The sequence below is a fragment of the Talpa occidentalis genome, unplaced genomic scaffold, assembly GCF_014898055.3.
Source record: "Talpa occidentalis isolate TD23 unplaced genomic scaffold, MPIMG_talOcc4v2.1 talOcc4.12, whole genome shotgun sequence".
Lineage (NCBI taxonomy): Eukaryota > Metazoa > Chordata > Mammalia > Eulipotyphla > Talpidae > Talpa > Talpa occidentalis.
The window spans coordinates 79,929,601-79,954,276 of NW_023601212.1; the positions used below are offsets into that span (position 1 = coordinate 79,929,601).

Consider the following 24,676-nt stretch of genomic DNA (forward strand, 5'->3'; position numbering starts at 1 on the left):
TTAGCTATCATCCACAGAAAGCTAATATTTACACAGTCATAGCTATCCAGGCACTGAAAACTTACACACAGACTGAGTCAAAGAGAACTATGACCAGCCAGGGCAAAGGGCAGAGGAAGAGACCTTCTGGGAGCCCTAAGCCCCCGGGCATGTCTCAGCAACGCCTCAGTCAGTAAACACCCAGCTCTGAAAAAGCAAGGACAAGAGCCTAGGCCAGCTGCTTAAAGACAGCCTGGGTACAGGAACTGAGGGTGGGAGAGCTGGGCAGGGGGCTGATTCTTTTCTAATGCTGTCTTATAAATGTGGATTTTAAAAAGGAAAGCAAAGTATTTTGAAAGGAAAGCAGAACACTGACTACTTTTAGACAACTTTTATTTTAAAATGAGCTATATTCAATTTGTAGAATCTCTTTTTTGTTGTTCCTTGAACAATCCTAAACTGTGATAACCAGAAGGTCCGCACAGAAAAGCATCCATTCTGCCCTTGTAAGTGCTTCTCCTTCTAACCCTCTCTCACCATGACCTCTTCTCCAGAGGCTGAACCTGGGAGTTCTGGCCCCACCAGGGTGAAATGTCAGCTGGAGGAGGCTCTGGACCTAGGCCACCTAGAGGCTGTCCGGCTGCCACACTGCGGGTAGCTCAGGAGACGCTGAGCACCTGAGCCACAGTGGCTCCAGATGCCAAGCGCTGTCTGCCCACCCTGCTGCACCCTGGTGCCCCAGACCACCTGTGCTGTCCGTATTGGACATTTTCCCCCTCTTGTTACCCAAGATTTTTTTCTATCAGTGAACTTTCTACTTTGCTTCTAAAATCCTTGCTAACCAATACAACTACTTAACCTACAACTCTCTACAACTATTTAACCATTTTCTCCAAATTTCCTATTTCTCTCCATTATATATCTAAAAGTCAGAACAAACTGTTTTATATGAATTCCCTATGTTTGCAATTCAGGCACTAGTCCCCTTCCATTCAAAATGAAATGATAGAGGGGAACACCATCAGTCACTCTGTCCCTTTCCTGTGTACCCCCAAAAAGCTCCCCCTCATAAAAGGACAGGACTGACTACTACATAAGAGCCCAAACCTGCTGCCAAGGAAGAAAACACCTACTTGGAACAGTCTTCAAGATCGTGGCCAAGAAAACGAAACTCAGAGCAGCTGCTGGATCCTGCTCACCGCTGTCAGCGCTCACTTGAGAGAGCGAGCCCCAGCCCTCCAGCCAGAGGAAAGCCTAGCTGGAAGGCTGCTGGCCTGCCCACATTTTGTCTCCTCTATGCTGTGCATGTAAAAAGCTACCAGAAGGTGTTCTATTCCTCAGAGTTAAGCACATTCCCTAAGCACAAGCTCCACTCTGAAAGCCTAACTGAAGGAGGGCCCCATGGAAGCCGCCGCACAGGCTGAGAAAACTGAAGGAAAATTCAAACAATTACTGGTTCCAATCAACATTAAGAATCAAATCGCTTTGCCTAAAGAATCTTTTCACCATCTGGATCTGAAAGGATTTCCACTTCGAAATTCCTCCTCTCTGTAGGAAGTTTGCCACCAAATATTAAAAGCCAAAAAAGATGCCAAGTCTTGCATGACTCACATTTTTCATTTGCCACTGAATATCTGACGTGGAAGTTACTCACCCCAGGGAGCAGGAGCTGGCTTTTGCCTTAAAAATACATTATTCAAACCATGGTGGGATTAATATATATGCAGATAATTTTATTCATGTAAGGAGGAAAATTCTCTGGGGAAAAGTACAGAAGGAAGGAAAATCGTATACAGGACAACACCAACATGTCCTCGCTGACCCACGTGGCCCAGGTGTCAGTACTGACATTGTGACATGTGACGTCTCAGCCTGGGTCACCACTGCCACGATTCTTAGTACCGTACAAGGCAGTCCCTAATGGTGAGCTGCCAACACCACCATATGTTCCTCAACTTTTTCATTTTTAGGCAAATAAGTTGTGGGATATTGTATTAGGCATTCTAAGTTCCGTCATAGTGAAGCAACTGTAACATAAGTAGTATGGTTATCATCATTTTGCAGAGAAAGTGGGTAAGTACCCAAAGTCCCATGTTAGTAAACAGGGGAGCAAAGATTTAGAACCAAGGGGCTCATCTGCCACCCAGGCCAGTGTGCCCCCAGCCAGCAGGCAGATAGCTGATGGGTTCTGGGTACATTCAAGGTCAGGCCACCTAGAAAACCCCATATTCTCACACCCTGAGAGGTGCCACTTCCAGATGAAGGTGCAATGGGGGCGGAAAGGCTCCCCAAAAGCTCATTTGCAAACAAGTATTTACTTTCACTCTTGGCCCTGACATTTGGCCTGGCATTAGTGAAAACATTACTTGGGGGGGGGGGGTAATCATTAATCAGAATATAATTCTATCACTTCTTAAGTGGTGAGGCTAATCATAATGAAGGCCAGTGCCAAAATATACGGTGAGTCCCTCCTTTCCTCAAGACCTGAGAGAAGGAAGGAGAATCAGCTTCTACGCCAAACAGCCCCGGCCTGCAATTCTTTTGTCTTTTTGGTTTCCTCCTGCTCTCAGGCTGACAGCTAGCCCTGCCACTAGAACTTCCCCTGCCTTCTTCCAATTTGCTGTTTTAATGTGTCAGGACCTTGAAAAGCAGATAATCAATACTACTAGAACTGTGTGTAAAAAAAAGGAGTCAGGTTTAAATAGGCTTGGGAGCAGCCCTGTTACCTGCACAGACTCTGTGAGCCACTCCCCAGCAGCCTGGCCTACTGACTGCTACCACTGTTCTGGAAAGCTCAACTTGGAAGATAAAGGAGTCACTCTATTAAAATATGAATTAAATAAAATGAACCACCCCTCTGAAAAATATCTAGACCAATGCTTCTCAAATTTTAATATGCATATGAATCATCTGGGGAACTCATAAAAATGCAAATTCTGGCTCAGTATGTAGGGGGTGGGGCCTGTGAGTCTGCATTTCTAATAAGCTCCCAGGTGATGCCAAAGCTGTTGGTTCATGGACCACATTTGGTGGAATTGTCTAAAGAAATACAATCTATTCCACATAAGTCACTTTATATGTCTGGCCAACCTCAGGCCCAGCCTACTAGTTTCCTCTAGTCCCTTCCCACCGTTATCCCTGACCCAGGTCCCAGAATCAGTGGGTCTTAACCGGAGGTAATCAGAAATTTAGCTGTACACAGATACTATCTCAGACAAAAAGAGTATAACAAACCCTTCCATCTCCTTGCTGTAATAATTACCAATTCTTGGCCAGCGTATACGGCATCCTACTCCCATCATGAGACGCTTTAAAAAATACCAGTGCCCAACCAGATTAACAGAAACAGAATCTCTGAGGGTGACTTCCCCCCGCCTCCTGAGATCTGAAAAGCAATGAGGATTGTAGTGCCAGGCTGGGGCCATAGCACCAGTGGTAGGGGGCAGCCCTAGGAAAATGGGTGTGGAGCAAGGCACCAGCAGATCCCAAGGGGCCTCGCTGCACTCCCTCTAATTTTGTTAGGGGGCTAACAAAATTACACACTGAATAAAAATAAAAGCACCACATGTCAAAAGCTGTGAAACACAGTTAAAATGACACTTAGAAGAAATGTATGGCTTTGAAACATTTATCAGAAAACGAGGGCGTATGAAGCAAAAAAAGCTGAACATTCTAAAAAGAAGGCAGGAAAAGAGAGTAACCTCGAAGAGACAAGAGTGAAACAAAGGTGAGACATAGCCACGTCAACAAAAATAAAGAGATTAAAAAGAGAAGAGGTTGGGTCTTTTCAAGATTTAATAAGATAAACAAAACTCTATGTAAGACTAAAATAAAAGTTTTAGACAAATTCATAAATACAGAATGTAGAAAGTGAGAAACAGCTAGAGCTAAAAACAGATTTATGAAAATATGATGAACAATTAAACAAGAATAAATTTTAAACCTCGACACAAGATATATTTCAAAAAAATCGTAAAAATGCCAAAACTGGCCTACAAATAGAAAACTTGGATAGACTAATCAGAAAGAAAGTGAAATGGTATGTGCCTCCCAGCCCACATGATTTTGCAGGTGAGTTTTATTAAATTTAAGATAAGATGAACCTCATTTTATACAAATGATTCCAAAACTTTATCTTGCTTTACAAAACTAGTGTAACCTCAATTCCAATCAAGATAAAAAAATGTAAAGGCCACTCATTTTATTGCACAAATATGAAATTTGCACATCAAATTCAACAATACTTTAAAAATAGAAGACAAATTAGAATTCAAGATAATTGAACATCAGAGCATCAATCAATGCAATGGACCAGTCACAGACTGGGTAAAGCTGCCTGTTACATAGACACAGACAGACTTTAGGGAGAAGTATTTGCTCAAGATCAATACCTGTTTATGATTAAAAAAAAAAAAAAAAAACCAAGTTCTGCGTAAAGTATGGAAAAGGGAGCCAAAGTAGTCCCCTTGATCTTAGCAAAGCTTCCATCAAAGATCTCCCTGAGTACATTCCCTCAAAGACCAAGAAGGCAGAGGCAGCCGCCACCACCAGCATTGCACAGCGGAGTCCCCAAGGGCCTGTCCAACAGAACAAGTCACCCCGGTATTAGGACTTAAGGAAAGGGACAAGCAAAACCATCACTTTCTTGCATCGAGTATTATCTCCAGAGAAAAGCAAGAGAATCAAGTTAATTACTACAACTAATAAGATTCAGCATGCTCACCGGTTCCAACACTAGCTGTTTTCCTCTATTCCACCATAATCAAGTAGAAAAAAAAATTTAAGTAAGACACTTCTCACAATACCATAAAAACTGTAAAGACCTTGGAGTTAATCTTATGAAGACTGCACAAAACCTTTATGAAGAGAAAGAAGAACTAAATAAATGAAAAAGAATGGGACAACTTAAAGGTCTTGATTCTCTCCCCAAAATTAGTCTGCATATTTAGGTTCAATCAAAATTTCCACAGAACTTCGGGGAACTAGACAGAAATCTGCCTTAAATAATAGATCTTGAGTAGTTCAGGTATTTTCCAAAAGAAGAGCGAAGAGGATAAATTCAACAGATCAGAAATTGAGACCCAGTATAAAGCCACAGTCATCAAAACGGTGTGGTACCAGGGCGAGAAGAAACAAATAGTGGCCACAAGGACATCCCCAGAAACATACTCCTATTTATGGGAACTTGGAGCATGAGTGGAGACTCTCCAAGAGGGCAAACGGTATTGGAAAAACTGATTACCTACCATACAAAAATCCACTCCAAACTAAACCTCTAAATGTGGAAGACAAATGGCTATCAACTATGAGTATCTTCATGGTTTTGATTGGGAAGATTTCCTCAAACAACACTTAAGTGACATAAAACGTAAGGGTAAAAACTGATATATCTTACTTTATCACAATTGAGATCAATCAACAAACAAATGAGAAACTCGAAGATGCCTGCAACAGTGAAAACTAAGGATGGATTAGCAGGCAAAATACACAAATCAACACACATTGAAAAGATACAAAACATAGAAAATCAACAAAAAGATGGTAAACCGTTCAGAGCTGGGTGAGGGGGTGCGCAAAATCCATGATCAGACAGTTTACAAAGTGAAAATCTGAAAATCTAACAAGCATAAAATTAGGTTTATAACAAGTATACCCCTTACTGTGATCAGAGAAAAATCACACAACACTCAAGTACCACTTTAAACCATCAGAATGGCAAAAAGTCTCCAGGAAGTGCTGATGAGAACGCAGGGAGAAGGATGTGGTGCAGCCATCCTGCGAAGCAAAATCCAGCAGTGCTTAGTGAAATCAAGAACACTTTTCACCCTGGGGCTCACAGTCCACTCCTGTCTGTCTCTAGCTGTCTAGAGAATCGTGTAAAGATGCCTGTGACACTGGAGTGTTAGAGGCCCTGATGGCTGCCAGCCCCAGAAAAGAAGTGGGGGCTAGGCTGGTGCTGGGGACAGAATTGCACTGTTGAAGCCCTAGCCCGCCATGAAATGGTGTTCAGAGGCAGAGACTTTGAGCTACTTTGGTTTAGAATGAGGTCATGATGGTTTAAATGGTTAGATGAGGATGGAGGCCCCATGAAGGGGTTAGCGCCCTTATGAGGTGAGACACCAGAGAGCACCCTCATTCACTCTCAATCCCCGCTGTCCTGTGAGAACACAGCAAGAAGCTCGGGTTCTGCAATTAGGAAACCAAACCTGCTAGTACCTTGATCTTTGACTTCCCCCGCCTTCAGAACTCTGCGTGATAAATACCTGCTGGTAAACAGCCCTCCAGTCTTCGCATTTTGTCATAGCAGCTGACGCACACTGCGACAGGGCATTCTTAAGACAGAATCGAATGCAGCTACCATGAATGACAAGAAGTTTATAGGAAGTGGCACAAATCAAAAACAATGATTAGTGAAAAGCAAGGAAAGAAAGTTTCATAGCACAATGCCATACTGACAAATTAAAACTTCTTCAACATATAAATAAGGCACATTATTTTACAAGAACACATCCTTACAAAGGCATATTAAACACATTAGAATAAGGAAAGGACTAGAGGTGGGCTGGAACAGAAAGGAGAAAAAAACTGAAGATGAATCAGAATATGCTTTGAACTAAACAGTCATTGCAGCTCATGGAGGGTAACACACACACACACACACACACCCATGAAGGCAAACAGAAAATAGGAATTTGGTTTTTCTTGCCCATTACACAGAAATGGCAGTGTTGAAACAATTTGATTTAAGGGCTTTGATAAAGTCAGACATATCAACTTTTTCGGAAGGGCAATCATTAACTTAATAAAACAAGAAGTTTCTAAACTTTCCAAATGATAAAGGCCTGAGTTGATAACAGCCCTGTTTCTACTCCACTAAGCCGCTAAGGAGGTGAGACCATATACCTGCGAACTGACCACAAGCACACACACACACACACACACAACTGAAAAAGATCTGGTATTTTGCTGTAACTTATGTAAGCTGTCAATTTCACTCACCATTTACACCAGCTTCTAATTATACTTAACTGAATATTAACCATTCTAATTGCTTAATGCTGTATTGGCTAGATCTGAAACAAGACAGAGAGGGACATCTGGCTTGGCAAACGGGATCCTGCTTGCTATTAGAAGAGGACTCAGCACTCACATCTTCTCATTCTCTCAGGTCGACCTTCACCCTGGACCAAAGCATTTCAAAAACATCACTTGTCTGTCCACAGGGAGCCACAGCAGTCAAAAGAAACTTTCTGTGATCTGGATTTTAAGTGTAATGTTCTGGTTCATGTTCCTGAAAGCTGGGGCAGGACGACTGCAGAACTGAGGGTCCAGAGTGCTCCCACCCTCCTGTTCCCCGTCTTCTAAATCTGCACCTGCCTGGGCTCCCCCCTGTAGATCCAAGAAGGCAGTGGCAGGTCTGGGCAGACTCTCCTGGCACAGGTCTGTGACAGGCAGGGCAGTCATCCCTGTGCCTCTCTCTTAGCAGAGATGCAGCATTTTCCCATCAGCACCTACCCCTGGCATTCCCTGGCTCTCCAGCCCAAACAAGGTGGAATGCCACATCTGTCCAGGGGAGGCACTACCAGGAGTAGTTTAGACCAACTTCAAGTCCAGCAGGGAAAGGACCCTTGCTGGTCAGCAAAGAAGGCAGGCGGGTAGTAGGGAGGAGAGACATCAGGTGGGAAAGCAACAGTCTGTTCTCCTCTCAAACTGCTCTGCAGCCTGTCCACAAACCCATGTGTAGTAACAGAGGTTCAAAAGGGAGGGCAATCCCGCCACATGGGAACCCCAGGAGTCAGGGGGAGAGAACAGGATAAAAGCTTGGGGGTTAAAATGAGCACCTTAGAGAACTACCAGAAGTTACACATAAGAGTAAGAAAGTAACAGACTCAAGAAGTTACACACACACCTCCTGAACACCCAGGAAAAGGAAAACATCCTTTCATGCAAAGCCCTGCACACAGATGTTCATAGCAGTGTTATTCATAATAGTTCCAATGCCAGTCAGTGTCTGAGAGGATAAACAAAGTGCTGGGCATCCATACCATATTATTAGGCCACATAGAGGGATGAGCACTAATGCCTTCTGAGAAGTGTGTATAACCTTCAAAACGTGCTGAATGAAAGAAACCAGACACAAAAGGTCATACACTGTGTGAGGCCATTTATACAAAATATCCACAACAGGCAACTCCACAGAGACGGACCACAGATGTGAGGCTGGGGTGGGGGAAGTGGCTGCTGCCTGCTTCAGGGCTCTTGTGGGAGTACTGGAGATGTCCCAGAACTAGAAGGCAGTGATGGTTGCTCCATAGCTTGAGTATAATAAATGATATAGGGCCTCCCTGGTGACGCAAGGGGTTAAGGCGCAACCTGGGAAGCTAGCCACAGCCACTGCAGCACAAGTTCGATCCCCGGGCAGGGAGGTACCCACATGGCGCAGCAGACCTCTCCTGACTCGCCCACTGCGCCCCTCAGCAGTGTATTTTGGTCAGTCTGCCTGTTCTGCTCCCCACTCTGTCTCTGGTGAATCCTCCCACCCTCCGCACCTCTGGCCTGTCTCCCAGTTCTTGTATGCATAAATAAATAAATCTTTAAAATAAATAAATGATTTTTAAAGAGTAAGATGGTGACTTTTATATGAATTTTATCTTAAAAAGTAACAGAACAGAGAGCACTGAATCAAAGGAGCCACTCTGCACCAAGACAGCATGTTCAACAGGAAAAAACTTTTTCTGAGTACTACATACCATTGAGCCACCTCCCCGCCCCGCAAAAGATTTTCGATTCTATATTCAAATATTTCCAAGTTCCATACTTCCATTAAAAATAGAAAATCCGCAAGGCGATCAGCATTCTAACCAACCTAACCCAAATACCCGCCTCAGCCGAGCTCCAGAAACAAGGCCTCCTTCACCAGCACAGCTCGTTGTGTGCTCCCAGGAGATGCTGGGAGGCAGCATTAAGAAAACCTCTCTGGTTTCAGATGTAAAGATCGGTTTTTTGAAAAGATACTCCGAGTCTCTCAAATAAATAAAATAAAAAGGAGGCATCCTGAGGGAACAGGACACTGGCCACACGTGAACTCCACATTTTCAAGTGCATCCCGAGAAGCAACCCGGAAGAGCAGCTGGATGGCAGGTGTGTCTGCAGAATAAGGATGGGCAGGCTGCCAGTCTTGCAGGGACAGAAAGGGAGGGCCCAGTCACCCCACCTCGTGCAAACACTGCACCCGCATTTTGGGACAGGCTACGTGGCATTCCCCCATCAGAGCAGATGGGCGCACCAGCTTTAGGGCCGGCAGTCAAGCTGGGTGCACATTTCTTAGTAAGATCCCCTCCTCCTAAGTCAAAATATAACTGCAGCTATTTGCAGTTGATGTAGACATTCTGGGAAGTTCACAAACTCAAAGCTCCATCTTGGGGTCAGTTGGGCAGCTTGGTTTTCTGTCCCCAGACGCCCAGCACATCGACCTTCTGGAATAAATACTGCACAGTGAGACATTTTTAAACCTGGCTTCCACATTCCTCTTTCACCCCAAGGTAGTTCTCACACCTCTTCCTCTGTAAACCAGCTGTCCTGTTCCTGAACCTCCGCACATTCACTCGAATGCAACCTCCCTTCCTCCAGATCCCAGAGAAAACAGAACTGCATGATAATACTGCTTCCCTCAGGCCACCTAAACTTAACTTTCCTAACAGGAGTCCTCCTCAGCCTGCAGACAAGTTTGAGGCTTTGCATCCTAAAACAACCCTTCCTGCACACTGTCACCCGCCCTTCGCTTCCCTCCCTGCACTTCCCACTCGTCTCACACCTCAGTGTATCCCAAAGAACTGCTCCTGGCGGGGTGGGGGCAGCCCAAGAAGCAGCAGGCCTGACCTGGGTGCAGTTCACATGCTCCACAGGCTGCGGCCATCCCGAGCCAGCAGGCATGACCCCCGCCCCCCAGCAGTACCTACCTGACTTGCCACCAGGTATCACACCATTAGTCATTGTAATTGAAGCTTAACATAATTAATTACATAATTTTGAAGTGTTCAAGTTTAATTCCATTAAAATTACATCACGAAACTGGGGAATTACAAAGGGTTGCTGACAAAAAGCAAATAGGAATGAATAGAGAAACTCTAGGTTGACTCCACAAACATCTGAGTCACACCCAAACCTCCAGTACGGAGCAGTCACCCCACTGCTTTTAATAAACCCGTGGGGACCAGTCAGGCTTCCATGTGCACAGGCCACCTCTGAAAGGGCCAGTGCTGAGGGCCAGTTATACCAGCCTGCTGAGCGTCAAGTGCTCTCTGAAACCACTCCTCCGGGCTGGGCATTCCGACCCTTCCCAGTCTGTTTCCTCTGCTGATTCCTGCCTCTCAAGTGGCCAGTGCAAATGCCCCTCACCCCATGACCACCACCACCCAGGGACCCCTCCCTGGCCCCAGGGTCCACCCTAAGATCCCCCCTAGCCCAGGCCCTCTCCATGTCTCACTGCTGGCACTTCCATTTTTCACTACCCCTCCTTCTACCATCTGGTCAGGAGGTCATAGGGGGTTTCCACAAGGATCCTCCTAAACACAAATCTGAATGCTGAGTTCTCACTCTTCAATTTAAAAAGCAGTATTTCTCAGGCCTTCAGAACACAGACATCCCTCTGGGGCTCTGCTGGAGGGCCTGCTGTCTGCTCTGGTGGAGCACTGGGTACCTGCACTCTGTAATTTAGTTACTCTGGTTCCCCTGCTAGAATGTAATAGCCTTGAGGGCAGGGATTTCCTGCTGTCTGATCATTAGAACATCTCCTGGAAGCAGTGCCTGTCCAGGGAGAGGAAACAAGTCAATGGAGTAAATAGCCCAGGCCCACTTGTCTCAAGCCTGCCCTGCCCTGCCCTGCCCTGCCCTGCCCTGCCCTGCCCACACAGGCACCACCGCCCTTTTAATGTGACACCCAAGGAAACTCCATGTGCCCTGCAAGACAGGGGCTTAGTCCCCTTGGCACCCCAGGGGCTTGAATGGATCCAGTACCACAATCTGATACCACAGAGACACACAGGGTGAATGAATGCATGAACGAATGGCCCCAACAGCCTATGGAAAAATCAGTCATTCCAAAAGCAAGCAAAGTCGCAAAACAACGTCACTCAAAGATGCTGCATTAGTTCCAAAACCAAACATCTCTATGTATATTTCCTTTTTAAATTGTAACTTCATTAAAAAACAAGCTGTATTATCACAAAACTTGGGCATGCAAAGATATCATCAGAATCCAGGGCTGCCTAAACGCTCAGCTTTTCCATGATAATTCCTTGAGGAAAATAAGCTAAGACCTAAGGAGTGTCATCCAACTAGGTGCCCCCTCTCAGGGCACAGGTCCCCCTGAGAGCCCTCTGAGAGGCAGTCTCTTACTGACCACACCCCAAGTGCCTTCACCCATTTTGCTTTGAAAACAAAACCCTGTGGCCAGTGCTTTGCGGTGATATGCAGTGAATCCCTCACTTTGGGGCTCTATCACTAAGGGCTGACTGAAGTCTCCGACCAAGGGGGAGGCCCTAGAAAACGCCTCAGATCCAACAAGGTCTCATCTGCAAGGTGTCCACATCACAGGTTTTATTTTAACCTCCAGATGCTCACATCAAGTGACTCAGCCACCCCTCAAGCTGCTCAACTTGGGTGGCCTGTGGACGTGGGCCCCGTCTGACTGGCCCCCACAGCCGCATCATGACGACCCCACCTCTTCAACTGACCTAGGCTCGGGGGCAGCAGGAAACACATGGACTGCTGCCCCGAGACCTGGGTGGCCACTTCTACTGGCAGCTTCTCCCTCTCCCACAGGGACTGTGTCTCCTCTATGGGGCTGGAGTGGGGATGACAGGAAAGAAATCAAGAACCTAAACCAGCACGTGCCCACAATTCATACGTAGGGAATGATAGCTGGCAATGTATTTTAAAAAAAAAAAAATTTTTTTTTAAGCTTCTGTCTTGTCACCAGTTGACATAAAACCAGCTTCAGTAAGTAGAGTCCACACTAGGAGCAATGCTTCCTTTTCTTCTCCCTCTTGCTGGCGCGTCACAGCGGTTCTAGCTCCAGAACTGGGCAAGTTAGTTCTTCAGCCCTCCCCACCTCTCAATCACCAACCAAATCGCAAACAAATCCTTGACAGATTTCAAACCAGGTCTCAACCCAGCCCCTACACCTTAACATCACCTTGTCTACTGAGCCTCACCACTCCTTTGCCCCGGGGCTCAGCCCTTGAATTCCCACCAGTCCCCCAAATCCCACATAGTCCAGCAGAAGGAGCACACCCTCTTCCCTTACCTGGAGTAACTCCTCTCCCTCCTCCCTGCCCCTGTGGAAGCCAGGCCCATCCCCCTATCAGTCACCCACACGGGAGCAGGGTCTCTGACTCCTCTTGGCCCCCTCTCAGTAAAGTCCTGGCAGCCCTCACTTCTCCAAATCCATGCAAATGCCTGTGCAGCCAGACAGTGACGTCACCTCGACAAAAATATCCTAGGTACTTTCTTTGTAAATGAAGAAGCAGAGAAAGCACGCAGGCTGTGAAGGGCATGGCTCTGCAACAGGGCTGGCCAAAGCCTCTGTCCGGATGCACACCTGACCCCCCCCCAGGACACTGCCTGGGGGACGCGAACAGTTGAGAAATTTCTTCAGGTGCTGATACCCAGAGCCTTCCTTTCTTGCTACTCTCTGCGCCTGTGTTGGTATCTGATTGTTATAATATGGACTTTCAGATGGGGAAGGTTCCTCCCAAGCAGGCTGTGAGCAAAGAATAAATCTCTGTCAAAGAATCGTTCCGCCCAATTCCATTTTTTAAGATGTGATATTTTTATGTTTTATGTGCCACAAATACAATTATATATATCTTAGTCAATGTATATGTCACTTTGCAAAGAAGGAATTTAATAAATAGGAATGGAAAGAAAATTCATGTTCTACCAGTGCGCACCTACCAACAGCTACCTAAACAAAGCCATTTTAATATAACCTACCGATCTTTCGTAACGCTAGAAAGAATTTGGCTTGCACTCTTAACTAGCTGAAATGAGTCCTAGATCAGCACACACAGACCTGCCCCCTTAAGAGTCCCTCCACTGGGTGCCACAGCAGAGGGCAGATCAACAGCAGGCGTGTCACCACTGAGGGGGAAGGCAGGGGCACTGAGTGCAAGGTAGGTCAGAAGCTACAGTGGGGCTGAGTAATCAGAAACACCAGAAGAGGGAGCCGGGTATTCAGACAAGACCTGAGACCCCAGAGACCACCAGCCACCCCAACTGTTCTCCTGAACCTTCTCTCTCAGGCACACTTCTCCTCTAGGGGGCTTTCCCTGCTCACCCCACCCAGGGTGCCAACCCAGCTCTCAGCCCACAGCTGTCACAGCCAAATCCCATCTGCCCCGTCCACTTCTGCCCACAGAAGGCTGCCCACCCCTCCAAGGTAGGCACCAGCACCACCCTATTCTGCATCACCAGTGCCAGGTGCACAAGGGCACCCATGGAGAATGGTCACAAATCAGCAAAGAAGTAGGGGGTGAAATTAGGCCTGATACTCCAATGTGCAAAGGGAGGATAAGGGAGTTTCTCAAATTGAGCACGATCCTGGGATCCATCTAGGTGGAGCAAAAGGTTTAGGCAAGGTAGAGAAAACCCTAAGGAACTCTGTCTGCCAGCCTAAAGAATGTGCTCTCGATTCTGTGCCAAAGTGAGCCACTGTGGGTGTTTAAGGAGAGGAATGACATGATGAAATCAATGGTTTGGGAAGATTAATCTGGCAGTCACATCCATAGTGGACTGAGACCCGCTCCAAATGAACAATTCTGAAATGAGTAGAGAAAGCCTCCAAACTCAGCACTTGTGTATTCGAAAGATTTGGCTCTCACATACAACAAGCAGCCCCCCAAAATAACTGCATACACATACACAAAAGATTTATTAAACTATCAGCGTGTTTTAAAATGACAGCATAATTACATACCAACACAGAGCAACGTAAAACAATCACAAACCACTTCTCTTCCCCGACAGTGAAATTCCACCATAACTGGCAATATCCTTCCTCTCCCAACCAAACGTCAATGCTGACAAACTTGGGGTGCCAGGGCTGGGAGGGGGGATGACTAAGAACTCCTTCTGGGAAGGCCAGCCATGCCAACTTGCCAACTGCGCAGTGCTGCTCTCCAAGGTGAGTGGTCACCAGGCCCAGGCCACCTCACTGGCCCTCTGTGCTCGCTGGTGACAATGAGGTCCCTGGAGGACCCAGTCACTTGGATGGAGAGACAAGCAGCTGCCTGGGCTTCCTGTCTGGCTCCCAGGACCCGCTCACATACAGAAGCATGACTCCAACCTGCCCTTGGCCCCTACTTGGCAGAAAGCGGCGACAGCACGCAGTATTATGTAAGGAAGCGGTGAGCAGAGGTATAGCTGAATGAAGCAACTCCAGCAAAGTCATGCTTCTATGCTCATTCACAGGAATGCTCCTCTGCTCAGCTTTCTGTTTCATATGCTGCTGTGTGAACAGGAAGGGACGATGGAATTTGATTTGCAGGTCTACTCATTAATAGTTACAGTTTCTATAGGTTGGTGACTCAAAACCTTTTCCCCTTAAAAGGCTTGTGTTCTGTAAGTAACTGCTATCTACATGCTCCGGGAGGACAGAGCAGAACAATGAGAGACAGAAATAATTCACTGTACGCGGAACTGTATGGGTTCACATTCTAGGTCAACTACCATGGTGAAAAACAGAAAATAAAGGATATGTTTTACCATTATCTGCCACACCTTTCAGAATGATGCAAAAGTGGTGATAGGAGCAACAGAATGTTCCTATTTCAGAGTAGGAGAAAAAGTCTTCCAAATCTAATCAAAAATTAAATGTACAATTCCCTCCAGCAAGAATTTTATTTTTAATTTTCATTTACATAGTATCTTTCTTCCAAGAATCTCAAAATAATGGAACTCCACAAATACTTTTTTAAAAAATACCAGTTGTCAAAACAAAGGAGGGGACAGGCTTGGCAGGGCGGGAGCTCAGAAAGGGGCAAGAAACGGCAGGTAGTGGGACAGGAGGTACCTGGGGTGGTAGCACCCAAGTGAGGCTGTGCCAAGAGCCCTTGGCCTGGGGCTGTTGCCCAGGGGCCTTGCTTAAGTTTGCAGCTTCAGGCGCTTCAAGGAAAAAACTTACCCTTGGCATCATTTACTAGCTTAATCAAATGACTTTCTCCTAAGTACAATTTCTCCTCAAAAACTGAGGAAAAGGTAGCAAAAAAAAAAAACAAAAAACAAAAAAAACAACCCCTCAAGGTCCCAAGTAATCTCTGAACCAAGTGACTTCATAAAAAGTGACTTCATATTATTTTTGATCTTAAAAGCATAAAAATGTTAGAAAATAAAATATTAACAGTTTATCGGGAGAAAGACTCACTCTTTAAGGAAGACTGATTTGCTTTCAAGAGGAAATTGAAAAGAAGCTTGCAGTGGTTGGGTATTTTTGTTTTGTTTTGTTTTTTTACAGCTGGGTGGACAAGATCTGAATGTCTCACATTTAGCAAAAGCTGTCAACACCCAAATAAAATTTTAATGACAGTAAGACTGGCATTCTATTTCTCACAATTTTGCAATGTTCACTTAAGAAAGAGCTAATTTGTCAATTTGCTTTTCCCTTAACCAAATTTGGAGCACCTAACTACCATATATAACTTTTTTTTTTTTAAGATTTATTTATTTATTTATTTATTTATACAAGCACTGGGTACAGCCAGAAGCATGGAAGGGTGAGAGAATTCACCAGAGCCAGAGGGGAGAGCAGAAGGCAGATGGACGAAGTACACTGCTGAGGGGAGCAGCGGGCGGCAGGAGAGGTCTGCGCACCATGTGGGACCCTCCAGGGATCGAACCAGTGCTGCAGAGGCTGCAGGCAGCTTCGCAACCCAGCACTCAACCACTGTGCCACCAGGGAGGCCCGATAAATAACTTTTTAAAAAAGCATTAACTGCTTTTACCTGTAGAATAAGCCAAATAGATAGCTTTAAGAAAACAGGGTTCATGCTGCCATACTAGGGGTAATCTAACACCAGGAAAGAACAAGCTTCAGAATAAGATCTGGCAATTTACTCTGACATTTGTTTCATAAATCAGTCAAAACCATCCAGGATTTTGATAGTCGCTGACTGAGTGGGCCACGGGCAAGAGCCACCAGGCCTTGGGCTCTCTCGCCGTCTCTGTGTTTCATGAAGGTGTGGACACTCTGCTGGTAATCCCAACCCGTTTTCACAAATGCTGCAGTAAAAGCAAGCAGAATCTAGTCTGTTTCAGTCAAGACGACCCTCCTTCCAGGCAATCTTTCCAGATGTTCTTCAGCATTTGTGGCGATCCGTAGAGGAATGAGGACTCCCCTGCTCACGCCTTCCCAGTCACCATTTGATGTTGCTACTGAGATGTAACCTAGGGAAGGGATGAGGGGGTTCCTCTGGGCTGGAATCTGTACCAATCCTGTTTGTGGAACCTCCTGAACTGCTCATGGACCATGGCTGTACTAAACACAAAATTCTGTGGCTGCCCCGGGCCTTGAGCAGTAAAGAAAAGCCTTCAGATTTCAATGAAGAAATTCACAGCATTTTTTTTTTTTTCTTTTTTCGGTGTGCACGAACATCATCCTATCAGGATTTAATGACAGCAAGAATGAGGGTTATATGTATTTTTTTAAGATTTATTTATTTCTGCACACAAGAACTGGGGTGTAAGCTAGAGGTGCGGGTGATGAGAGGATTCACCAGAGACAGAGCGGGGAACAGAACAGGCAGACTGACTGAAATACACTGCTGAGGGGAGCAGCAGGTGAGTCAGGAGAGGTCTGCTGCGCCAGGTGGATAGCTCCCTGGCCAGCCAGAGATGGAACTCGGGCTGCAGTGGCTCGTAGTAGCTTGAAAGCACTGTCTGCAACCCCAGCGCCACCAGGGAGGCCCTAGGGTTATTTTTATTAGAGGGTTGTTTACTTTTCAAAGGAAAGGTTCTTGATGGACTTTGCAACAAATTAGCTATCTTTCTGAAAGACTTGTTTGCCCTCATTATGTCTTTTTAACTGTGTCATATTATGTGATGAGGGCAGCACACACACTCTTGTAAAAATCTCTAAATCACAACCCAGGTGCATTTGTCCAGGTGCTTCCAAGTTGCTTCAGGCACATTTCTCCCCTTCACCACAGGTGCCCCTTCAATCCCTGGTAACTTCCTGCAGGGACATCCCCTGAAGGCTGAAGACTGCTCTTCTACCAACTTTCTCAGAAGACAGATGAGAAGCAGAAGGACTGATTACAGCTCTGCAAGCCCAGAAGTGTGACAGGACCAACTGCTCAGTACAAATCTTAGCTGTCTTCAATAAAATCAACAGCTAAACATCAACCAAAACTTGGTTCACAAACAGATAGCAACACCAGAACTTTGAGGAACACAGATCAAAAACCAGAATAGGAAAAAATGACTTACACAATTCAGAGGGCCTCTCCATTTAATATTTTATTAAAACTGCTCCCCGAAACCTGTGGGGAGTTCCCCTCAAGTGGTGAGGGGGGTGCTATCTAAGCTTACATTACTAATGCAGAACTTTTAGGGAAAGTAGTTTCTCTCTAAATTCTAAATCATTACCCAGATATAATAAAACGTATCCAAATGCTCGTGTCATTAATGTTTATTAAATCAGAAATCACAAATGAATTTGCAACTCTGTACTATAAGTCATACGATACAGATATTAAGCGGCTAGTCTAATCATGCCATTAAAGTTTCCTTTTCACTCTACAACTCGCACACTGGTGGCTCTCCAGAGCATCCAGGTATATGTTTCTTTGACAGAGATTTATTCTTTGACTGTGCTCACAGCCTGAATGGGAGGAAACTTCCTCATTTGAACTCCCCTCTGGGTCTACCTGTAGCAGTCAACAGGTAGACTCTTCCTAGGACACCAGCACAACTGGAACATCCAGGTAAACAGCAATCTGAGATATCCTGGGACCCTGTTCGCATAGCTTCAACAAAATGAGTGGCCCCAGTAAAAAGTGTCTATGCTTCACTATAGTAAGATTCAAACACAGGATTCCAAGAATTCCACCTGTTTCCAATTAAATCCCAAAATTGCTTGAGTGTTTAAACTGCATTCACTTGCTACTTATACAAAACAATTCTTCCGGGGTTTTTGAACATTTTAAGTATGTTAAAATAAGATTAAAGGTCTAGTTTAAACAATCAAGAGGCAGGGGAATTTCAGCTGAAACCAAAACTATCTCTCCGCAGCCATAATGCAAAGCTTCAGACAAAACAATAGGATAGATGCATGAATTTCTATCTTTGATAATTACATGTAAAAAAGTGCCTTTCGTTAGGGAAGGCAATGTTTTTTAAGTCATACATTAAATGATTTGAAATAGGTTTTTAGGTAATGCATAAAGTACAATGTTTTATGTCAGATTAACTTTTATCCTAACTTGTAGGTAGCATTTGTTACAATCCTTCAGATGCACCTGTCTTTTAAAAATGTGAAATGTACATGAGGCCAAATGGGTGAACTATATAAAATGGAAGCATAGGTAGGAATTTGGCCAAGTTCTATTGGTTTTTTTTTCCCACACAATTAATTTCTCTTTTAAAAAGTATACAAGTTTCCTCTAACAAATTTGTCCTTCCTTCATTTCACTGTGGATGTTACTCTGGCTTTATAAATGAGCTGACACGAATATGGATTTTCTACTTCCAGCCTTGTTTTCTCTCCTAAGACACGGAATGTGAGCACAGCCTCAGGAGCAGTTTTGATTGTTGACTGCTACAGGTAGACCCAGAGGGGAGTTCAAATGAGGAAGTTTCCTCCCATTCAGGCTGTGAGCACAGTCAAAGAATAAATCTCTGTCAAAGAAACATTCTGCACAGCTCCCGCATAAACCCCAGCGGGGTTGTTTTAATTGTACACAACAGGGCAGAGGACTTTTTCAACAGCCAGTAAAGGTTCTCGGGCTCCATCAGCCCATCAGACATCATTTTTAAGGTTAGCTCAGTGGATTAGGAAGGAATAACTCCTGAGGGGATTGGCGCTTTGTCCCCCTTTCCAACTTTCTCAAGGAGCAAACTACTGGCAGGAGAAACGTACAACTGGGGAGGCGGGCAAAGGGGGTCTCGATGGACCCAGCTGTATCAGGAGCTGTTGCATAACTCCATCCCTTCACTGACTTGCACTTTTTAAAAAATGCCTACACACAGTTTCAGACAGAAAAAAAAAAAAAATTTAATTGATAATGTGACCCCTTCTCTCATCTAATCCCAAAGACACCGGCACTGAAAGAACCAAGAACACCGAATTAAAAAATAGACAGCAGCAGTACAGAAAACCTAGATTTGTTTACTCATTGCTTCATAAAGGCTACTAGGAGGGCTATATATTTCAATCAAAATATCATACTTCTTATGGGGAATGGCTGGTAACATACATATTTCCATAACAGAAGAAAATAAAGGCATCCAGAAAAAGGACTTTTGGCAAAAATGAAATTGTTTTATTTTGAAAAAGAGAAAAACATTTAAAGATTACTTTTGCAAAGATTATGTAGAGAACACAGTCACCATTCAGGAATAATGCCCCAATGGGGAGCCAGTCACAGGCAGGCCCCATGCCCAAAAGCTATACTAACACACAGCGTTACATGAGCTTGTTTTAGAAAGTGTCCTCTTTTCAAACTTGTGCTTAAAAGGTAAATTTATACAGTGGTGTTTTTCTTATTTTTAAAAGAGACTTTTTTTTAAACAAATCTGGGATAGGATAAAAACTTGTCCAACTAGTCTTAGCAATGAAACTTCCATATCACAAGCTTTTGGGACTAAAAAAGAAACGAAATTGGACTCAATCTTCAGAAACTCTTCCCAAGGCGGCTTCGGGACAGAAAGCGGAAGGACAAGAACACCGCAGCCCTGGCTTTCGGCATAGGGGGAGAGACCCCTCAGATCCGGGGACTCACTTACGCTTCCAGCTCCGAGCTAGGGCCAGCTGAGCCCCAACCTCTTCTCTAGCGAGTGGCAAGGCCACAACCAGCAGTGGGCTCTGCAGGCAACCCCATCTCAATGCGTGGGGTTCTGCAAAGTTGACAAGAGTCTGAAACTAATGAATTCTCTCTCAAAGGTTTTGTCTCACTGGCTCACTTGGTGTCTGTGGGAATAGAGATGACACTAAACCAGGTAACTCAAAGGGCCTCCTCAGGACAGGGAGATAGGCCCTATGTTGAAGTTCAGCATTCCACAGTCAACTGAAGTTGATGAAGGGACAATACAGGAAACCATCTAAGGACAAGCTGTTACCTACCGGCCCATTAAAGAGAATGATGCTCAGACAAAGGGTTTTTGTTTTGTTTTGTTTTAATTCAAGAACAAATGTTAAAATTCATTCACATAAACTGACACGGAAACTTTGCCCTGGGTCCTGGAGTTACAGTTAAATGTCCTCACGAGACCCTGTGTGTGTTGGGGTGGGAGCGCTGGAAGAGCTCACAAAATCTTCTAACTCTAGAAAACAAACACATTTCGCAGGCAGTTTTGCCAGAGTGCTTAAAAAAGAACCTTCATTGATATTAAGGTAGAATGCCACATTTAGGAAGACAAGGGGGGGAAATATTAAGGTTTGTCTCTTAAAACTCCACAACGGGTTTTACAGTAAGCACAGGAATTAAATTATGGTAAAAGGGAGCTATTTTTACTAAAACAGGGTAGACCAATTTATCAAAAATGCCATTCGGCTGTGTTCATTACACTCAGGAATCTAATTTACACAATAGACACTTTGGAGTAATCTATTTTAGTCAATAAATACTCAAACTCCTTTAAGTTTTAATCTTATCGGAAATACATATTTCACATAGTCTTCTTCCTAGTTAAGCGAGAATTTTGAAGAAATTTCATAACGACTATGAGTCGGCTTTATCGTTCTTACGTAGGCAACGGCAGAAAACAAGCATATACAATTAAAGTTGTCAGACTCCATTTATATGTTTTAATCCAATCGGCTTCACTGCCTGCGAGCCTGCAACCGGAGTCGATCTGCTCTCCTCTAAGTACTGCAGGTCACTATCCCCAGTCCTGCGGCTAGCAAAGTTCGGCCAAGTTTACCTTCAGGCGCACCTGAGAGCCGGGAGCCGCAGCCGTACCCCAGGGGCACTGCGGGACATCCCCCTCCCGGGGTGCCACGCTACCCTGTACCCTTCAAGTCGCAGACCACCCACCCGCCCGCCCTCCCTCCCTCCCTCCCTGCGCTCACGGAGCTCACATGCCGCTCACCTTCAACTTGGCTCCAGCTACGCACAACATCCACCTGGCAGAGTCCCGGGGCTGTCCAGGAGCCCTGAGCGCCGAGCTGGCACGTTCCGGGCAGACCCCGAGGGCACGCCGCTCCTCAGGGTGGGGGGCGGCCGGCAGGAACGCGCCCCCTGGACGCGGCGGCTCGGGCACCGAATGGGGAGCCCCGGCACACTCTCTAGGCGGCGCCCGGGGCTCGGCGCGCGGACCCGCGTCCGGCACGCAACAGTCCAGCCGGGCCCCCTGGGCTTTGCTTTCGAGAGCCCGACCCAAGAAGGCGTTTCGCGGCGGCCCCGCCGCAGGTTCCATTGCGCCCTCCGACCCCACCGGGCGGGCAGGACTCCCCAGGAGGGCCTCAGGAGCGGGGCGGGCGGGGTACCGGGGCCGCACAGACAGGCGGCGGGGAGCAGGCGCCCCGGGGCGCAGCGCCGGGCCTAAGCCGGGGAAAGTTGCCGCTCTCCGCCCGCGCCGGCACCCGCGCCAACGGACGCTCGCCGGGGCCACCGGCTCCGCGCACGGGGCGCCCCCGCCGCCCCTCGCAAGTTTCCCCAAAGCGCCCCTACCCGGGTCCCTGGCCGCGGGGGCCCGGCCCGCGCCACTTCGCACGCACACAAAAGAGCGGGGCGGCTGCGGGGTCCGCGGGTGGCCCCGGGGCGCCCGCCCGGACGTAAACAAACCCCGGGGTCCGCGCGGGGCGCCGGGCGCGGGCGCGAGAGCGGCGGCGCGGCCCGCACCGTTGACAGCCGGGGACGGCGACCCGGGCGCGGGCCGGCCGGGGAGCGCGGACGCCCGGCCGACCGGCCGGTCACCCGCCCGCCTGGCCGGAGCCGGGCCGCGCCGCCGCCGCCGGTGGCCGCTCTGACCCTCCCCCGAGCCGGCGGCACCACAGCGCCACCAGCCCCAGCTCCGCCGCGCCGGCGGCAGCGGCGGCGGCTCCTCCTGAGAGGCAGGCGCTTCACCCCCCACAGCAACTCCCCACAAACTTTCCCGGGAAGACGGCGGGCCGGGGGCGCGGGGCGCGCGGTCGGGCGCCGCCGCCGGGCCGCAGCCCCCTCCCGGCGCAGCGCCCTCCGCCGCCGCCGCCCGCCGCCGCCGCCCCCCGCCCGCGCGCGCGCCCCGCGGGCCGCCGGGGCCGCCCCCTCCCCGGTCCCGCCGCGGCGGCGGTGGCGACGGCGGCGCAGGGCCGGGGGGCGCCCGGGGTGGGGGCAGACACCAGGGGCAGCGGTGGCGGCGGCGGCTCCCGGCGCCATCTTGGGCTGATCGATGAATTGAACAAAGAGGATCAATTTCTGATCAAGCGAGTTATCAATGGGGGCCGGGGAGCGAGAGGGACTTGTCCCCGACTCGGCCCCGCTTTCCCCGGCACCCCCTCCTCCCCGCCGCCGCGGCCCCCCGGCGGCCGGGCAGCCCGGAGCCCCGGGGGAGGCCGCGACCGCCCGCAGCCCCCACCCCCGGGCGAGAGGCCGAGCGAGGAGAAGCCTGACCTGCAGCTGCTGTAAATCAAAGCGCTTCCAATATTGAAACATCGATCCCACATTGGCCGCCATCTTGAGACATATTGAGACGGAGTGAGAGGCTGATAGAGAGGGGGCTGGAGTTCAGGAGCCGCCAGGAGGCAGCAGGCGGGCGGCGCCAAAACCCGGCCTGGAGCCGGCCGCCGCCGCCGCCACGGAGGACGCGGACTCCTCCTCACGGCGCCGCCGCAGCCATGGCGAGCCCGAGCCGGAGCCGGAGTCGGAGCCCGAGGGCGCGGCGGCCGCCGCCGGCCTGGCGCGCGCGGCCCCTTCCCCGCCCTCGGCGCGCGGGCGCCCGGCCCGCGACCCCCGCCCCTGCCGGGCCCCCCAGCCCCAGCGGACGGCGGCGGACGCCGGCCCGGCCCCGAGGGGGCGCTGGAGGGCGGCGGGAGGGACGCCTCGGGCCCGGGAGCGAGGTCGGGGGCCCGGCTCACCTGGGGCGGATCTGGGGCCCCGGGGGGCGCGGGCGGCGGCCGAGCGCCGCGCGTCGGAGCCCGGGCTGGGGGCCGCCCGCCGCGTCTGGCCGGGCGTCCCCGCGCGCCGCTGGCGCTCGCCCTCCAGCCGGGAGCCCTGCGCGCGGAGCCGCGGCGACCACCTGCCCGAGCCCGGAGCCGCCCGGCCCCGGCCCACCGCAGCCGCGAGCGCGCGGGGTGCGTCGACGGTCGGCGCCCGCTGCCCGCCTGGGGCACGCCGCGGGCCTCGGACTCCGAGCCGGCTGGGACCCGCGCGCCGTGCTGGGGGGAGTGGACCTGGGGAGACCAGCTCCGACCCCTCTGGTCGTTGCACATGTTCATGACAGACCCCGTGGCCGCGCGGGCCCCTCGCCGCACCGCAACGCGCCGCGATTCCCGTGGCCAGGGCCGGGGGTCCGCGGGCCCGAGGGGCCGGGCCAGCCCGAGCCGGGCCCGTTCAGGCCACCACGGGAAAGGTCTGGGAGCCCAGTCCGTATCCCCCCGCCTGGTCGCCGCGGAGCAGCCCCAGAAACTTCCTGCAGTTTAGACACCTCGGCTTTCACGCCTCTGGGTGCAGAAACTTGGAAAGTGTGGGTGCTCTGGTCACAGAAAATATGGTCCCTCGTTTTCAGAAATACTAACGTTTCAGCCGAAAAGTAAATTCTCTTTGATTACTTTCTTCGCAGAAAACTGGCAAAAGCACACGTTTTACGGTCGTCATCTTTAATTGATTATACACACACGTGTGAGTTCGGCTTTCCAGGAGGAATACTGTACTTTGACTCTCCCGCACTTCATTTAACGTGTAATTAGTTAAAACAAATCCCCAAATTCCTTAATCTTGAAAATTATATGTAAATAAAATCTGTATGGAATACACAATAAAACATGTAAGTGGATTATAATTGCTTTACAACCGAGTTCGAGGATTTAGCGCTGATCGTTGGAGGCACCTCAGCGTTTTGGAAAGAACGGACAGGAAAGGAAAGCCCCCCCAGACTGAGAGAACACACGCGCCCCCAGGTCTCGCCCCGCGGACCTGGCGCCCCGCGTGTGTCAACGCGCGTCTCCCGAGGTCTGGGGCGGGGTCCCCCAGTGTCCGCACCGCCGCCCGGACCAGCAGAAGGAGCAGGAGGCGGGCGGGGCAGGAGGGCCCGTGGGGACCCTGGGTCCCAGATGGCGGGACGCCGCGCCAGGCAAGGGCACTATGGGCTTCCCGACGCCGAGCGCCGCCCGAGCGTGGGGCGCCGGAGCCCGCGCGCACAGTCGGCTGGCGGCCGCGCTGCAGCTCCGACCGCGCCGCCCAGTAGAGGGCAGCGGCGCCACGACACTGGCGGCTCCTGGTCCCCGCCCACGTGCCCACCCGCGCGCCCCGGCCCCCCGCGCCTGGCCACGCCCTGTCCCAGA

At 49.0% G+C, this 24,676-nt stretch overlaps 1 protein-coding gene across 5 annotated transcripts in view; it reads right to left on the reverse strand.

The window, feature by feature from the left end:
• Positions 1-22,968, reverse strand: part of CUX1 (cut like homeobox 1) — a 320,905-nt gene extending 297,937 nt beyond the window's left edge. For 2 of the 5 annotated variants that reach the window (XM_037506894.2, XM_037506893.2), the window contains exon 1: positions 22,788-22,961. In XM_037506894.2, the coding sequence (XP_037362791.1) occupies positions 22,788-22,850 (63 nt within the window). In that variant the 5' untranslated portion in view covers positions 22,851-22,961. Of the gene's footprint in view, positions 1-21,285; positions 21,405-22,787 lie in introns of those variants that run through there. The other 3 variants (XM_037506891.2, XM_037506890.2, XM_037506892.1) reach the window with 2 other exon arrangements.
• Positions 22,969-24,676: the final 1,708 nt, after the last annotated feature.